The sequence below is a fragment of the Anticarsia gemmatalis genome, chromosome 6, assembly GCF_050436995.1.
Source record: "Anticarsia gemmatalis isolate Benzon Research Colony breed Stoneville strain chromosome 6, ilAntGemm2 primary, whole genome shotgun sequence".
Taxonomy (NCBI): Eukaryota; Metazoa; Arthropoda; class Insecta; order Lepidoptera; family Erebidae; genus Anticarsia; species Anticarsia gemmatalis.
In genome coordinates, this window is record NC_134750.1 from 2,810,305 (window position 1) to 2,829,195 (window position 18,891).

Genomic DNA, 18,891 nt, shown 5'->3' on the forward strand with positions numbered 1-18,891 from the left:
CTAACTGTATACCATCAGACCCAAAACAACTACACTTATATTAGATCAGTAAATTTTTCTGGTTGATATAGAACTCGCGATGGTAGGCACAGATCTTTGGAGGCAAGAATCGTCATAACATCGGGTGCAGTACATCTCTACTTGTCTAAAGCATATTGACCATCCGTACGATCGCCCATCCAAAGGTAGATACAATATCGATAAATGAGGTACAGCTTTGCGTAGCCATGTCCACATTCGATGTCTTTGTGTCTTTGTACCACCAAATTATAATAAAATCACTCTTATTACTTCGACATAAAGTATAATATCCCTTACTGTAGCGATTAAAAGCAGTGGTGATTCGAACACCACGCTTTGTTTGAATTTGCAGTAAAGTAGAACTCTAGTACATTGTGTTAAGGTTCATTTTTGCCTGTAAATTTGTAAGTTAGTTGTGATTCGAGTGTGTCAACAGACTTCTGGTGGAGTACGTGGAGATCTTTGTTCAAGTATCCGTTTCAGATGTATTACATAATGGTGGCTGGAGGACGTCCAGACAGCTAGACGGGTCTGATAGTGCTAGACAAATAACGTCTGCTCCTTCGTTTGTTTGTTAAAGTTGTTGTTAAGAATAGTTTTTCGGTAAAAGGTGTTCTAGTCACCTTCAAGATTTTAATAGATAAGTACATTTATTCGCGTTTGACTAACATAAAACAATAATCTTGTGTTGAAGACAAATGTTACAAACATACAAGTAATGACGTGAATCTTCTTACCAACTGAATACTTGCAATGTTGTATTAAGCCATTAAACAACCCGTCGTCAGCCATACTTATACGGCATAATTACTTTTTTACCAGTGGACCACAAGTGAAAAAAGATATATGGAAAACGGGAATAACAGAATTATTATAGTTATGTTATAATGTGACTCCGTATGTGGCGCGGTATCGGGTTTTACTCCAAGATTGAGCAAAGTGCTATTTGTCTTTTCTAATTTATATTTAATTTTAATCATAGCCCGTATTTTAGTTACCTTTTTTAGTTACATAGGACTGATATTGTTGATGGCGGACCGTGGGAGTTTGCCATACACCTCTACCTAAACCAGCGGGTATAACAGGCGTGATATGATGAAGTAATGTTATTTTCACACTGTCACAACAACTAACAATTTCAATTACTCCAAAAATCCGTAATAGAGTACAAAAACGTAACATTTAGCGTCGCGTCAAAATTCAGCGCCTCTCAATATTTCACTAACAAAATACCTTTGACACCCGATATACCATAGTTTAGTTACACAGCGACAAAAATGTCCGGAGAGTCAACAGTTTTATTTTGCGATGCGGGTTTTTCAATAAACCCTGTTTTGGACATTCTATTTGTAAAACGATATTTTTGTACACCTTTATAAATGATACACTGTTAGTGTTAAATAGCATTAAACTATTTATAGGCAGTTATTTGTGTTCAACAGTCGGTAACTATTTGGTAGAACATAGTTGGAAGAAAGGCTAGACTGATTAACGCAACATGATAATAAAATAAGTTACAATGAATGTTGTATGTCAGTGATAGTTATTTTGTTTCTTGTTAGTATATTATATTAGTACGCAAAGGCATATTACTACGTCTCATTGTTTGTGCCTTGGTCCCATATAATAGAAAGTAAGTATATGTAATATTGAGAAGAACAAGTAATATTTTGAGCTCCTACTGAGCATTTTCTAATATTTATATTCTAATAGTAAATCCCATATACTCGTATTATTATGTTGTCAGACCCAAAAATCAAATTTTGACCTGCATCTTAATAAAACATAAATATTTACTTATAACTTATCTTATATATACTCATGGTTTTCGCTATAGCTTCCTAAATGCGGCAGTTAATCAGTTTGTGCTAACATATTAAAGTCAAACGGTATGCGATCGAACGCATTATCGCGCCAGAAATGCGAGTTAATGAACCGAAAATATTTACATTGCATCATTCTATACACTGTTTGAGTTAATTCAATCATAAATATATAGTTTACTTTAATAGTTTGTGTAGTAACATGGTAAAAGTATGTTTACTTATTGACAGAAAAGTAAAGTTTGAGATACCCTCAAATTTTCTACCAGTCTACCGAAAGATAAGATACTATACTTTTAGTTCAAATCTGATCATCCTTTCAAAACATTAAACGATAAACATTTATCAAATTTTAGTAAAGTTCGGTACAACTACATAATATAAAGGTAGGTTTGGGTAAAAGCCTAGTTTTCTCCTATAATCCAGTTGTATAGTACTACTACAGTATATGTATTAAATAGACATATTAAGTAAAGTACGGCAGCATCGCTGGTCCTATCATCTGACGACACAAATCTGCAAACACGATCTCCGACCTTGTCCTTCAAAAAACTTTGTAAGGAAGAGTCCCATTACCCATATGAAAGGAAAACCGCGTTCTCATGGTGATTTATTCAATGTTAAGTATATAAGCTCTACGTAAATCTTTGGTTCATAATTCGTGACGTTTTTTCACTTCGCGTCACCGTCACTTTGTTCTTATAAATTCTTTGCGAGATAAACTTTCCAAGTATGCCTTTTAGGCTTTTATGTAACTGACCTTATGTTACGTGTATGCTAATTATTCAGAGTAATAGGTAGAATGAAAAGTAATGCTCTAGCTTTAGATATATTTTACTTTCTTTAGTATATAAATAATAATATAATGGTCTCATTTAGATGCCTTAGGTAATATTGTATATTTTTCTGTTTCACTGAACAAATTATGATAAAAATTACTACGACATATGAATAGAAATTTGAAACAAATGCTTATTTTATTACTAAAAATAAAAATGGTCCTTAATGACACTAATTACTTCCTTAGGTGAATTATTATTATAATTATATAATTTAATACCAAAATATGTTGCTACGAACTAAGTTCATAGCAATTTTAGGACATTAAAAATACCTACACTACAACTACACACAATTCAACATACAAAATATAATTCTGGCCAACCCTTATCAAGTGTCACAGATTAAACAGCATACGAATAGATCGAAATATATAAAAAAAACATACACACACGAACAGAGCTTTGTAATTTCATTAAAAAGGGTTTTTCGGAGAAATATTTCGGCCATAATTTTTAGGTACAAACAAAGTGAGCGGCGTGGTTCTTGGGCATCCCTTTGAAGGGATGAAATATTAGAGGTGTGTTGCAATAATTTGCTTGTAAATTGGTCGTTGCAGTAATTAATTGCGTTGAAGGTGTGACCTGTTTTTCCTAGCGTGGCTGTGAGGGGCGCAGGATGTCGAGTGAATGTGTGTCGGTGACGTAATGTAAGCCAGAAATTTGTAGAGGATTTTAAAAATTAAATGTTAAGTGTGTTACTAAGGTAACGATAACGCGAAAAGTGCTGTATTTTGAAAAATGTATTGTGTCAATTAAAGACATAAAAGTATTATTGAAGAGATACCTCTTATAATAATTTAACAACGAAGAAAGAAGAACAACAATATACATTTTTGCTTTGTTACTGTCGCAAAACATTAGAATATTACAAAAATGTTTCGAATTTCAATAATATTTTACCTTTATAAAGATTTTCTTAATTATATTCTTCGGTATTAATAAAGGCATTCACGTAATATTAAAAAACGTCTGTTAAAGTATAAAGTTTCTTCGCTATCTAAGTCTTAAAGAGGTCAATGCTCCAACATCAATGTCATTATTAAAAGAATCCATCATTATCTTCACATATTATATGTTTATATTATCAGTAATGAACCTTGAATAAAGTATTATAAAAACTCCGCATTAGCGTGGATCTTTGATATTATAATGAGAGCACGCATAATATTGTTATGTTAACAAGAACATTACGCATTTAATATAATATAATTATGCTGCTCTTTTATATTATTTTTTTATGGATCAGCAGTAGCTGTAATACGAAAAGGTCATAAAACAATGACGAGGTGAGCAAATATTGAAAGTTTGACTGAAACAACATATTATTATTAGCATATTATTAAAGAGGCCTATGTTTTAGACGTTGAATTTAGCTGGTTGAGCATTATTTCGTTTCTCTACTTGCTGAAGGGTGAAAGCCTCTTTTTTACTAAGCATATATCTGTCCTGCGCTACTCTCGCTCAGGTCTTCCCTACTAACTTAGCTATCCTATTACGTGCCCACCGTGCCACAGACTTCGTTCTATTACTTCTCACACTAATCTATCAAAGTCCTACTTTATGGGCCATCATAACATCTAGCTAAACACTTTGTGTTCTCACCCTCAGAGACCAACTTTATTAACCATCATTAGAGCTGCCTAAATTCTGCCCAATGCTATTAAAAAGGGTTCTTAAAGAAGACTATAATGCGTTGGGAATCTGTATATAACTCTGATGCAACAACACTAGTGTTGATGTAATAAACGTAATTTATCTTGCACAAACAAGTCTATTAACAATAACAGGCAGATAACATATGTTTTATTATAAAAATGTGGGGGTTTTACGTACAGTACTATATATATGGGCACTTTATAGTCAAGTAATGTTAGTGACGTGTATTTGCTTTAATAAAAAATATCATCTCATACTTAATTCGAAGGCCTTTTGATAGCGCCGAGCATAGGAAACCGTTCTACAGTACCTATTGTATAGATAGTTGATAAAAAAGAAATGTTCTCCGACTGACTAATTAATTTATCAACGTTAAATACGGCGGTAATTTGTATTAACTTATGAACTCGTAAGAAGGCCGGCAGTTAAATTTAAATGGAGTGTTAAGTTTCGCCGTTTATCATGCACTCCGGGTCAGTAGGGAAGGGTTAACAAATGGCCCGCACCAATCAGGCTTAGCCGTCCGCCTTTTAACCCTGAAATTTCTCTCGGAGTTCGATCTTTTATCTTTGTAAGTGGATGCTCTCAAGGTTTTCGGGATTAACATACCGTTATATCATTGGAGTGATTCTTGATTTATAGTGATTCAGCATATTTTAACTCATAACTCTCGTACATGTTTTCTTTTAGAAAAATAGGTTTATTTTTCCATCTTCCACACTGCTTAGTCGCAAGATTTCATACTACTATCTACTATCGACAGTTTAGCTTTGAAGCACAAAGTTCAATCACACGAATATCAACAATTTGTACATTAAACTATCCATCAAATACCATTATTCTGCGTTGAAATCAAATACATAACTAAGAGCCATGGTTGAATAGAGCCCAACCACATCCAGCCATTGGTTTACCTATGTCTCCCATTACACTATGCTATCAACAATTGCTATCTGAGCTGTTTCTTGAATGTAAATGTTATGTCTCATATTTATATGTTTACAAAATAAAAAGCAGTAAATCATACTCTTTAGTAAAGCGAGCAAAAAATTACGTGCGTGCAGCCACCCGTCCCTCGGTGTCAAGACGTCTGTTTAAGATTTTTCTCCTCAGAAAATGTAGGGTGATGAGCCTATATTACTATACATACAGGCGTACAAAACTGTGGATATGCTTGCCAACATGTTGGCAGTAGGTTGCCAAATATGTGAGATTTATAAGGCTGTTGTTTCATGCCAAGAGTATGTTATTCTAAGATTATGTGTTGTAGTTTCTGTGTGCTGTATAAAATAGACCTTTGTTGATGGGGCAGCTGAGAAATATTTAGAGATTTTGAAAGTTAGAGTACAAAATACAACAATGTTTGCCTAATTTTGTGACTGTGAAAAGAATAGTTTTCACAGTCACGAAACATTTAACATTATTTCGTCGTCCATATTCTAATAGTTCATCACTATAAAAAATATTGGCGCCTGTTAAACTAATCCATATTTGACTGATTGTAATACAAAATCGTATGCAATGAATTAAGACAAAAATAATCCATTATTCTGATGCTTCCCATCCTTGTGGTCTGTATGTGAAACATTTATGTGTCATTTGAAAGGAGCTCATATCCCTGGCAGGCAGACGCGTCGTTCACTCGTTCCTACAGAATGTCCCGGTGATAACGCGTGTTATTACTTCTAAATGTTACTCGCTTGATTATTGGACAGTGAGTCATGAGGCTGGGACTTTATAGTGAAGAAGTTTTAGGACATGAACTAATTTTGCTTTCACTTCTAAAACATTTAGAATCTTTATGGTTTTTGGGATTATTCACTCGACTGCTTATATTGCAAGCCATTATGTTCCTGGGTTTATTTCCTAGTTTCTTTACGACCTTCTGACATTTCTACCTTGTATTTAATTCTAAAGCTTACAAGAGATTCATAAACGACCATGTATTTTCTTACACCTTAATATTAAAACATTTATGTCTTTCTACCGAAGTTAGAGTAACGCATTCCAACCAGTAAATTGAAAGTACTTTAAAATATTGAAAGGCTTTATAAAAAAGCCATTTACCAACCGTCACTAAGATAGATTCGTTAGTACAGTACCAAAATCTAACAGCAGATTTAAAAAAGTTCACGAAATGAAACACGTTTCACAGATTTTACTTTTTCGCATTTCAGATTCAGCTCACGCCTGGCCGATGTTTTGCTTCTGTTACGTCTGCGTTCAACGTAATCCGACTCTAATTGTATCACTGAACTTTAAAAACGTAAATCTATGCGCATATTTCCAAGATTTTCAATTGTTTATCGTAACTTCTCTATTTATTTCGTAACTTCCGCCCAAACGAGCACTCAAAAAACTGTAATTTTTATATAAACAAAAAGTTTTTCAGATCAAGTTTATTCTATCAAACCATCTAAAACTTGTATAATTCTGGCGATACAATAAGAATAAAACAATTAAAAGAACTGTAAGACTGAACTTAATCCTACGGCTCAAACCGGATTACTTTCTCATTAACCAACTCCTTCAAAGAAACTATTAAACAAAGTTAGCATATTTCTGTAGAGATAATCTCGAGAACTACTGACCCCATTTCAATTTAACTTAGAGCAAGTTTATAATTATGTTGGAAGCGTCTTAACTATGTGTAAACAGCTGTTTTGTGCTTAGTTCGTATATGATATGGTATGATAGTTCATAATTCTTGGTACCAGATTTAATATCACAACATTATTTTAGTACAACTTGTAATAATTACGGTTTATAGCTATGGTTATATAAATTCAGACTATATGTATGTATTTAGATTGAAACAGGATAGCATCCTATTCTTGGTATAAAATTCATTCTGAACGACAGGTAAATGTCGATCGTAAACTGTAAGGCGTATAGATAGTAGATAGAGCATGATTCTCTTGCATGAAAAACCTATAAATGTGGAAATTTGTCACTCTGAAATTAGGCTTGAACTTTGATAGGGATTTGAGAAGTATCAACCTGTAGAAAATTCAATAAAAATGGTATTGGAAGTTTCGTGATCAGCAGACAAACTTTTTGAATGTAAAAAAATACCAAGCTCCTTTTTTATTGCTCTTTCCCAAAACCGCATTTGAAACTTATATGATATAGATTGCGCTAAACATATGCACATATTTCTAACTAATATAATAAACTCTCGACAAACAAATATAACAATAATACCACAGGAAATGTCTATTGATATAACTACGTTTTTGATACGCAAAACAAAATAATTTGTAACCTTCCTTTATTTTTCTCTAATTTGGTTTACCACGCATTTCGTAGAGCAAAACACTTAAGTTACTACAAGACAAAGTGTCATAAACACAGTTTCAATCACAAACAGTAGTTGCACAAAAGTTACCATACCTACAAGTTTCCACAAATGTCTGCGGGTCGCCGGACAGGCGGACATCGCATTACTATGCCGGAAAATCTTTGCCTTTTCGTGTGGAAAAATATCTCTGTGCGACATATTTGTAACCCTGCCTCCTATAAGAGGTACTGTTACAAGTTTATGGTATCGCTGTTGGTTGTACGTGTGTTGTGTTAACTGATTGATACCCACTCACACGTCCGTGGAGACTAAAGTATCCATAATTATATTACAATACCCTCCACGGACGTTTGAGGGGATAAATGTAGGTAATTAATTCTTACAATAAAATACGATAAAATTGTAACGATGGAAAAATAACTGTTATAATACAAGTAATTTCGGTGATATAAAATTATTAAACCTCAAATTATATTACCTTTCAACATTTAAAGTGCGATGTCACAAAATTATTTAGATAAGTATAAGAAGCTGAAAATCGTTTCGCTAAATGTATTTTTAGCTTGTTTACCTGATTATTTATTCTGCGAGCATCGGCTTCAGTACGACATTAGCATTTCAAGTGGCTGTGTGTTACTAAACATCGGTTTATTTCATCACAAGCAATTTAGCAAGTAATATTATTTAAAAACTAATTTGGACTATGTGGCAAATGGTAAAGAAGTTAAGTAAAATAATAATTACAAAATAATTCTAGGTTTAGAAGATTCAAATTGCAGACCAAGATTGGAAGTTTCGTTTTTATTTAATGTATGTATGTATTTAATAAAAAAAATATTTTCATATAAAAATTATCACAAAACGTTTGTAACGTTGTATAGTAGACGCTCTGATTGCAAAACCGAAAACCCGTAAAGGTAACAACTAATTTGTTGAATCCACGCAATACCTCAGAAGTATGTAAGCAATAAAAATAACGTAAACATGTCACAACGTTATGTACGGGAACAAATTAATCTCCGTCTTTTACGAGTGCGGTTTTATTTTATGTACACACCGTTATATAGCATATATAATGTTTCCTTGGTTACAGAGGTATATAAGGTACTAACTTCTGACAGTGGCTATGCTTGCATACGAATATTTATTTGCAATATCCTACCGGAAACAGAACACATAGCTTCTCGTAGCCATACGTTCTGTAATAGGACTCACTTAAATCACAAAAAAAAAACAAGATGACAAACACATTCTTCAAGTTTTGTTGGTAATAAACGGTAGGTGGTAGACAAGTACTTTAGTAATATAGTAATTGTTTTTGTTTCCATCCTTTGGATCCAGACTCTGCAAATACTATAACAAACGAGATACGAATTTTAAGCTCGCGGTTCAGAATAATGCAACACGTGCCATGAAAATTCTTGTTACATAGTAGTAGAGTGTTCGATTCCAGGAAATAAACAATAACTTTGTTTCGCTATTTAATTGCGTTTCCGTAACAGAAGATTTCCAGCAACCTCCTAGCTCCAATCTGTTCCTAGTACAACCTTAATGAAACTTTAGTAAGTTGCATAATGATTCAGAGAAACAATATAGTTATTAACAACAGAATAAGTGCGTTCAAGTGAATTTTACATAATGAATAAATCTTGACCGGGGAGAACCATTTTCTAGTAGAAACTGGATTCCCTTGCCCTCAAACAATCGTAAGAGAAAAGGAGCATGCTGTATGCCCTATTCTCGGGATCGAATAGAAGTAGTAAGAATAGTCTATTTTTAATAGCATGCAGTGTTTTAATGTCCAAATTGTTACTTAAAGCCTACCTTGCCAGCTGCATATAGTTTGAAAAGCAGAATATTGTGTAAGTTGGTTTTATTACCTGCATCCTTCAAACAGGTGAAATAGACCTTCGACAATTACGTTCGTGGCTTACGATCTTTATCATTATGGAAGAAAACTATTTCATAGAGCAATTCCAAGCACACATCATAACATGTTCAAGACAGAACACTGCAATAATATTCTCATTTTTTGGCTAAGATAATCAATAAAACAGACTAATTTTGACAAATTATTCACTCAAAAACTCTTTTTATTGAAACCACCCTTTTCCCATATATTTCCCGTAATCAAAACCTTACAACGCGACAGTCACGGTAACGGATTGGGAACGTAACGAGCTCTTCAGCTTTTTTTACCACTCAACAGATTCAATTACATGCAAACATAGCAATATAAAATGTAAAGTGTATGACGAATTTGTGATAGGAAGTGAATATATTACGGTTTTTTGAGATTCTGGCATATTTTTTTCGTTTGATGAAGCTTTTGATTGATGTCATAACTCTTGTAGTGTCTGCTTATTAAAACCATTATATTTTTAATGTTGGGGCAAATTTTTCATCGTAAGATAGCTTTATCTAGGTGGTTATTATGATGAATTGATTAAGATTGATTGATCGATTACTCAATCAAGTTTATAAGGATACTGGTTTACAGTAGGATTGATAAAAAGCTGTGAATTATTAGGATACTAAAATCAGAAAAATACATTTTTTTTTTCAATTCATTAACATCGGGTTATGAAAAGAGTAGGCGTGAAACTATAATGTGTTATTTCTTACTCCATAACAATCCAAATGCATAACAAATCGATATTTTTCTGACATTATTATGATGCCTAAAAGCCAAATTACTCAACTGAAATATACAACTTAACTTTGACCCACAAATCCTTTTGATAGCCTCAAATTAACCACTGAAATAGGAAACCAGACATCCAAAACACAACCTGTAGGCGTCTCTGAGCCAATGAATTCAATAATACGCCTGAAACAGCTGAAATTAATAGCTGCAGGCTTTAACTCAGCCTATTGTGAGCTCCATACAACTGCAGTTTACTCACAAGTTTAGTTTTAATGGGTAAGGGATACCAAGTTTTGAAAGGTCAGGCAGGTTATTGTGATAGCGCTTTGATAGGGTTAAATATCTTGCTGTTCTATTAAAAGCTTGCAAATTGAACTATTAGAAAGGTTAAGCGGATTTTGATACGGTGTGGGTGTAGATGGGTATCTTTTGTGTATAGTTTTGTTTGCGTATCCTTGTATTTTAATGAATAGCAATCAAAACTAGTACTTCTCGTCAAGAAAAATTGTTGTAATACACATAAATTATTTACTAAAATACGAGTATGGTGTACGTATATTTCTTGTAATTAAAAAAAATATATATTTTCTGATGCAAAGTAGAATTTTCTGCAAATACTAGTTACTACTGTGAAACTCCTTTTCGTTTTCGGTATTCAAAGTATTTAAACTGTCCAAGCGTAAAAATCTTGCATTCAATGAGACTTAAATATAGCTACGATGTGCTACGACTTGCTACGAATTTTAATCACGTAGCCGTTCCACCGTAGCACTGTAATCTACGAAATAACTAGAATCTTTAACATGAATTATACGCCTGATCAGTTTTATGTAAAATAGTAATTTAAATATTTGAACTTATTTCCATACTGCTACCGGAGTATGAGAAAATGATTCCTTTAAAAGGTTTATTAAAGAAGTGATTTTTAGTCCTCTTAATAATAGTTTGATTTCCATGCCTATTTCTGAATATAATTATTTTAAAAGTATGTTAGTTATGTGGTTCTCGAGTATGTAATTTAAGATTAAGACCATAAAAACGTCCATATAACTAAATAACTCAACCGTAAATAATTTAAAAAACTGCAACAGATGTTGTGATGAAAAATGAAATATAAATTGCTCGTATTTTTAGAACCATATTGAAAACAGCACATCCAATTTTTTAAAACACCTAACACAATTTCACCCTGTGGCAACACTGCGCGCGACACCGGGAACAAAATTAAAAAAAGTAAAAAAAAAAACAATTTTCGTCACCGGGTGTAAAAACCGGCATTGTGCCGATTTTTACGGTTCGCTTGATGAGGGACCGCTTTATTGACATTAAAGGTTTATAGAGTGCCAGATTCCAATTTAGTGGCGTGCGACCGTTTGGTACCGATAAACTTTGACGGTTTTTTCGTTCGACATCGGTTTGTGATGTGTTAATTGTTTATTTTATTTTAAAATACGACCGTTTGATTTATGTACGAGTATGCCAGTGTTGAGTGCCTTCTAATTTTAAACGTGTTTATTTTTAAACTGACAGTAAGGCTGTGATTGCACACATATAGTGAAAGCTTATGGAGCGTATACATTGCATGAAGTCGCTGATATGATACCACAAAAGAAGAATAGTGGAGCAGAATATACTTATTTATAAATAAGAATAATCACTTTTAATTTTTACGTCACTAAGCGTTGTTTGCGAGACCGTAGCGAAATGAACAGCTATATAATACCGACTTTATTTTCAGATAAACATTTTTAAAAGCCAAGTTAGTACGAGAGTTTATAATCTGTTTATGCATTAGCTTTGTTTGTATTGTGTCTGTTCTAGACTTGGCGTAAACAATTAAAGACAACATCATTAACATCTGCGGAGGTTGATAAAGACATAAAGGTCACATTTTAATAGCATTATTACTTATTCTTAATATGAAAATATTTGTTAAAATTATAGTGTGATCTTCATTGACTTCTTGATTAACTTAACATAAGGGATGAGAATTTGAAAATTAAAAGTCTAACTATATTTTATCTACGCGTCTTGTAATTTAACAACAAAAAATAAAACATGCAATAAAAACGAATGATATAACTTCTGCAATACCTACCACAAATAATAAACAAACAAAAAAACTGTGCCAATAAAAAGCCCACGAAACCCCAATTGATCACCATACTTCATAAAAAGTTGAATCATTAAAAAAAATCGTCCGCAAATATAAAACACAGAGAAGTAAAATTAAAAAGTTTTCTCAACTGGCAGGAAAAGGCTGTTGAAACTATTCTCGGGACTAAAAGCGGACAATGTGGGGTATTTAAATCTCGACCAGGGAGGTACCATTAAAAAGTGCTAAAACAGAAATCAACGGTGGACGATAAAAACCGACCCTCTCTGGCTGGTGTTCTCGCACATGGCTTAAGGAATAAAATGTAGCGATTTAAAGGACAATCAACCTTTGAAAACAGACCAATCAATATTTTAAAGTATTGTATTGTATTGTGATTGTGATTGTATTAGATATTTATTATTTAAGCGGATTCTATTCACAATTTGTGGAGGTATCTAGAATTTTTTTTAATGATTTATGTAGTTTTTATAGTACCAGTTATGATATAAAATATTACTTAGAAAAGTTAATTACTTGATGTGTCTGTGTATGTACTTATATTAATATTTATTATGACTTCAACGTTATTACGAACAAGAACAAAATACAGAAAAATAGAACGCAAATATATGTCTTGTAAATAGTTATAAAAATAAGTACAACGTGCAGCTAGTGATGAAGTTACGTCAAACGTTTTTGTTTATTAAGATTTTAATTCGGCAAAACCCGCTTACTGACACGTGACCGTTATTATTGTTAAAACATCAACAATGTAAATATAGATAACATTTTTATATCAGTAGCAAAACGTGTGGGAATGTGTACCGAAATAATTACTTTAATAACAAAAAATCCAAAAGTTCATATTTTTTTTTGAAAAAAACGCACATTTCTAATTATTTTAAAACATGATAATTTCGCTGAAAGTAAACTATTTTCATGTATGAATAATTTATTGTTAATTAAACTATCATCGTTCCCAGGCATGTCTGCTACCGGCTTATGACTTGGGTCTTACTTCGCTGGAATTGTGTCAAATTCCGTACGGAGGTAATCAGCGAGAATTATAAGCTGTCCATGACGAAAATCCGACCTATCTGCCTCTGGCCCTTTCACGCTTTGTTTGTTTCAATAGCCCGCGCCGTGACGTCACATTGTTCAAACGCTACAGCCATAGAAACGAATTGGCGAGCGATAATAAAGACGTAATTATGTTTTAAAACGTTTTCGAGTGGTAGAGCGTTGACCTTTAGGCGCTTCGTAAGTTTCATTGTACTTATAAAATCAATTGGGTGAAAGGTTTTTGTGTGACAATAGTTTTGCGACCCTCCTTTAATGGGTATTTTATGGTAAATACAATTTAATAGCTCTATTTTGATTTATCGAACCCTCTTCAATTTAGAGTAATTTAGACAAATAAGAGTTAGTAATTACTTTTAAAATCTTAATGAATAACGAAAATAATGAAATACTTTTGGAGCACATAAAATCTAGCCTAGCATATTCACAAAATCTTACTTTTCTACTCAACTAGTCAAAGGTAAATAAGGTATGATTTGTTTAACGCAATAAATGCGACATATTATTTTCTACGAATTCTAGCTAAATAACAATCTGTCCTTCCAGGTAAAGAATTAAGTAAAATTCTATTAAATGCCAGAAATCCCTGGTTTCTCATTAATCCAATCACTGACTCCCTCTACCGTGGTACAAATTAGTTTAAAACTTTCCTCCGATCCGCGCCGCGTCGTTCATCTCCTCATAAACTGCCAGCCTTGAATTTGTCTCCACTTGATATGTGTCACCCATTATTGTACGAGAAAAAAGCCTTATAACTGACACATATAAAAAGTTACACTACTGACGTTAATTGCGAGTTTCTTTACTAAAGAATGTGTCAGATAGATATTTATGTTGCGTGTGATGATCAGAGTTACAGCATCGTTTTGTTAGAGAACTATCTAAGGAAGTATTTCTACATCTTTTTATGAATTTAAATGTATTCACTGTTTGGAGACTGTTTAATCGTCATTGTGTATTAAAATACTTCTTGCGTCTTTCGTTTATCGAAAATGTATATTTCTCTTGACATATGACTCATAAATATAATTTAACTACTTATATGAAGACCTTAAAATTTCAACAAAAAAAATTGTTACCACACTTACCAGCTTTACAAGGGTCCATTCCAAGGTCTCCAGAATCTTTGAGTTCAAAACTAGTAGACAATAACTCGTCTATCGTGTACTTATGTGGTTCTTCTCTCCCCTCCACCGAGCTTACTTTGAGGCACGCACACACTAATATTGTCAGTATCGCGCCGACCGCCGACGCGGACGCACGTCTGAACCGTAAAGTCATCGTGATAGTTTTTTAACACTTTATAAAACACTGTTTCATAGTATTTTTAGTTTTCGTTTTTATCTGAAACAAAGATAATCATATTTTAATAACATGTAAAATGTAAGAACAGTTGAATAAGCGATTAAGGAAAAGAGAATCAGCTTGCTTTCAGGAAATCAAATTTATTTTGTTACAGGGTTCATTCACTAATTTGAGCATTCATTTCATCACCAAATAAAGAACAGTCTTAGCTTGATTTAATTGATTAAAACTGTTTAATACAGGTCACGCCGAGCTCTCATCACACCGTAAGTATTTTAAATTCAATCAAGGGGTCTGAGAGATTTCCTCGAAATCTCGCAAACTCTTATTTACCTGAAACGTTAATGTCAATGCGGTAATTCCAGTAAGTTCTATTTCAAGAAATAAGAAAAACGTACCCACATACGAAATCGCACGCAATAGTTTCGGTGTAATTAAAATGCATGATTATTATTGCCATTACTTTAATATTATATTCTCAATGACCAGTGGAAAAATCTATGCCGCTATTCCTTCATGAAACCACGGGTTGTATTTCAGATATTCCAATTTTTCTGTTGGGAAATATTTGGTCTACCTACGTTTCTTGAATTCCATGGCCAATAGCAATCCGCCGTGTCATGAGACATACTAACCCCAAATTTTTCCTTAAAAATCCCAGTGAGGAACCTTATTAAAAATGCAAAGCAAAACTCTCAACCATTTCGTCCAGTCACCACAGATCAGTCCACATTAACCCTCGGGCCTCAAATAGGGAATTTCGTGAACTTAAGCACAGACACACTTGAACCACTGTGCCGTAAGGGCGGCTGCTTTGAGATGCTCCTCTTGACCCCGCGAGAGATAAAAGCATCAAGTGGTATGTATACCCAGTGTGTGGATGTCTTGGGGTCTTCGTTTGTGGGTTATAAAATCTTAATACCCCGAAGGGTTGGGTTTTACACCCACTTTCAACTGCTTATGTAAAACAGGCGGGTCTGATGTTGGACACAAACATAACAGAAATATACATTTAAATTTTTAGAGTCGTTGAAGTGCTTTTTATTTCGTTTAATGACTATTACTATCCTTGGCTACGTAACACAATTTGGCAAAACCAATCACTGAAGTTAACATTTCGATTGTTTCAAAACCGAATTACACGAAAATATGTAGGACAGTTTAATTCATACAAGTATTCTAGAAGTGCTTTTACCAAAGCCTATAAACGTCAGCCGATAAAAAACTCGTATTATTTAAACGTCACGATATCACGGACGGTTTGACGTTTTTATGTGCGTCTGTTGTTGAGTTTCACCGTTATTTGTAATGTATGGACTAATGTTTACGATGGGCGAAGGTCTGCCACTGATACGATACTAAACTTCAGCGTAATATTAATTTGTTACACAACAGGGATCGGTTTGATAGCGTATAAAATATACCCTTATTAGAAAACTTAATTGCTTGAAAATTTTCGGAAAGTATTTTAATAGACGTATTATTAAAAAAAATATATATTAAAATAATTGGTTGATTTAGCACGATCATTCTAAAAGACACACGAACAACTTCTGAAATTTTAATATTTAGCCAAACCAAATTTTAATATGAAGAAGCCTTAATAAAATCTGGTTACTAGTTAGTGATGTTACTGCTTCCTACTGTCTGCTAGCAACAATTAAATTAAAAAAGCAGTAAAAAAAACCAGTGCCTTTAATAAATATAGACATAAGATATCCTTGTGTCGTAAAAAGAGAAAAAACTAAATGTTTCTAATAAAACAATTCCTAGAACAAGATAAAATTTAGATCCAGCGGATATGTAATGTAATTTAACAAGATTAATATTATTTAACAAAACATATGTATATATATATAATAAAAATGATATATTATCAAAAGAAATTATAATTTTCCGAGAGAGATTTTCTTCTACAAGCCGACCGAATTAGGTTTCTGTACAAGGGAAAATCAAGAAGAATATGATATGAGAATTTCGAAATTATAAATCTAAGAGACCTTTGGAAAAGTTCAAAGTTCATGTCACTTTGGCCTTTTAAGACATATCATCGGATAGTATAGATATCAGACGAATAAAAAAAGGCTTCGGCGGATGCTTTATGTGAACCTACGATATTTATGTATATGTATGCTAGTATGAGAGCATAGTGTACACACAACCTGTCAACAGTGATGAAGTAGTGGCATTGAAAGCACTTTTTTATCAATAATAGGGCGTTAATAAAAGGTATTCAGAAAGTCAACCCTGCTAAAGATTGCGAATTTATATTTTGTAATTTTTAACTAAACCTCAGCACACTCTTTTACATCTCTGTACGTACTCGTACTAATCAAGGTTCAAGTTTATTTAAGTATCAGTACTTAGCATCATATTTTTCTATATGTATGGATATGAATAAAGCAAAGGACATTTGTAAGCACTGTACCAAGTAGTGTTCTCTGGTCTCTTCCTATGGTTCTTCCTTGTAAAGAGTACAGAAGTTACATTAGTAAAAAAAAGCCTTTTAATTACTGCTCCAGTCTCAATAAACTCTATCTGCAGTGAAGCGGGTACACATACTCAAACATTGAATAACTGTTGTAATACGACAATATTGCTCAGCTATGTAATGTTGAAGACTTAAAATAAACTGTACGCGAGAATCCTTGTATCTTAGTTGTACAATTTAAACTTGTCTATACAAACGAGAGTACAAATAGTCCGTTTATCTAGTCCCGGTCTATTTCTATTTAATCTGGTAGCTCTGTTCCGAGTGAATGCAAACTGGAAAAACAAATGTTTGCTGCAGCAGCTGCGGTTCAGCTAATGGTCCAGTCTTCTTGTGGTCCGTTCAAACTGTCCTGTAGAACTACAGCTAATTAACCGATTTAAGTTTTGTGGATTAAATTTTTTAAAGTGTTGTTCTTGTTTTGATGACCTAGGTCATTGCGTTGTGGAACAATTCAAGTACTTTTTTCGATTATTGTCGCAATAATAATGTACCAAATGTGTGATGTTAATGAAGTGAACCATTGATATATCAAACAAAGTTTTTTTCTGTTTCTATTGAAGAGTTTCTGTTTCGAAATCAGACAAGGTTTAAGCATTAATACACATAATGCTTCACACTTATGTAAAACATAATACATTAGTATAAAGCATTATAGATTGAGAAAATATAGACATAAGAAAAACAGAAACCAAGAGAATTTTATTACAGTAGTACATAAACACGCTTAAAACCATTTCAACATTCGTATCATACACAATTTCAGAAATACAATCTCTATCTAAAAAGCTTAACACAAAATGATCGTGCATTTAATAAATACCCCGTAATTAAAGCTATTCAAGTGAGTTTGAACACAGTATTTATTTCTATTCACGAGTTTTACAAATTAAGATTCATTTCATGTATTTGAACTGGCTTTGAGCACGAGTTAATGTTGAAAGGTATAATTGAACTGCGATGTTCTCAGCGTTATTCAAATGTAATCTAATTTATTTGCTTATTACGTTAATTGGTTCAGTTACTGGTTATACGATTATGTGTTCAAAGTAACTTGATCAAATAGTTTGGTTCTTTGATTGGAAAGTTATTTGTTTTTGAAAATTGAGCCCAAATATCTGTATAATTTAATTTTAAGGTACCTAATTCTAAACAATACATCGACTATAGAAGGCATCACACCCTGCTACACACACCCAAAGCAATTTCCAAGCATAAAAATAAAACCATATACTTAATATGTTTTTTTTGTCGTTCAAAAAGCCCAGGCAGTACTCGGATACGTTTTCTATGTTGTCATACCATACGGTAATATGGAAATAAATTTGAATGAAAGAAAAAACATCTAAGATATACCCAAACACCACAGAATACTTCATCAAAAACTAAACAAGTTACAAAACACCATTTTCCACAAGCAAATCCCGACATGAAGTCATTTCTCAGAGCGTGTTGGTAACGCGAGTGCAATCATTCGTAAGTGGGTAATGACATTGCAAGCAGACTGGTGCCGCGAGGAGTGGACGGAACAACCCTTCTTAGGGATAATGTAATGGCGACGTGAATAAATAACACGTATGTTTGGTTTCTTTTCTTTTTACTTTTGGAAGTTTAAATAAGTTTATAC

The 18,891-nt window shown here is 33.1% G+C and overlaps 1 protein-coding gene across 2 annotated transcripts in view; it reads right to left on the bottom strand.

The window, feature by feature from the left end:
* The window catches only part of tok (tolloid-like protein 1 tolkin), an 81,264-nt gene that overhangs the window by 48,684 nt on the left and 13,689 nt on the right, over positions 1 to 18,891 (bottom strand). For both annotated transcript variants that reach the window (XM_076115214.1, XM_076115213.1), the window contains exon 2: positions 14,557 to 14,812. In XM_076115214.1, coding sequence (XP_075971329.1) covers positions 14,557 to 14,749 — 193 coding nt within the window. In that variant the 5' untranslated portion in view covers positions 14,750 to 14,812. The remainder of the gene's footprint in view (positions 1 to 14,556; positions 14,813 to 18,891) is intronic.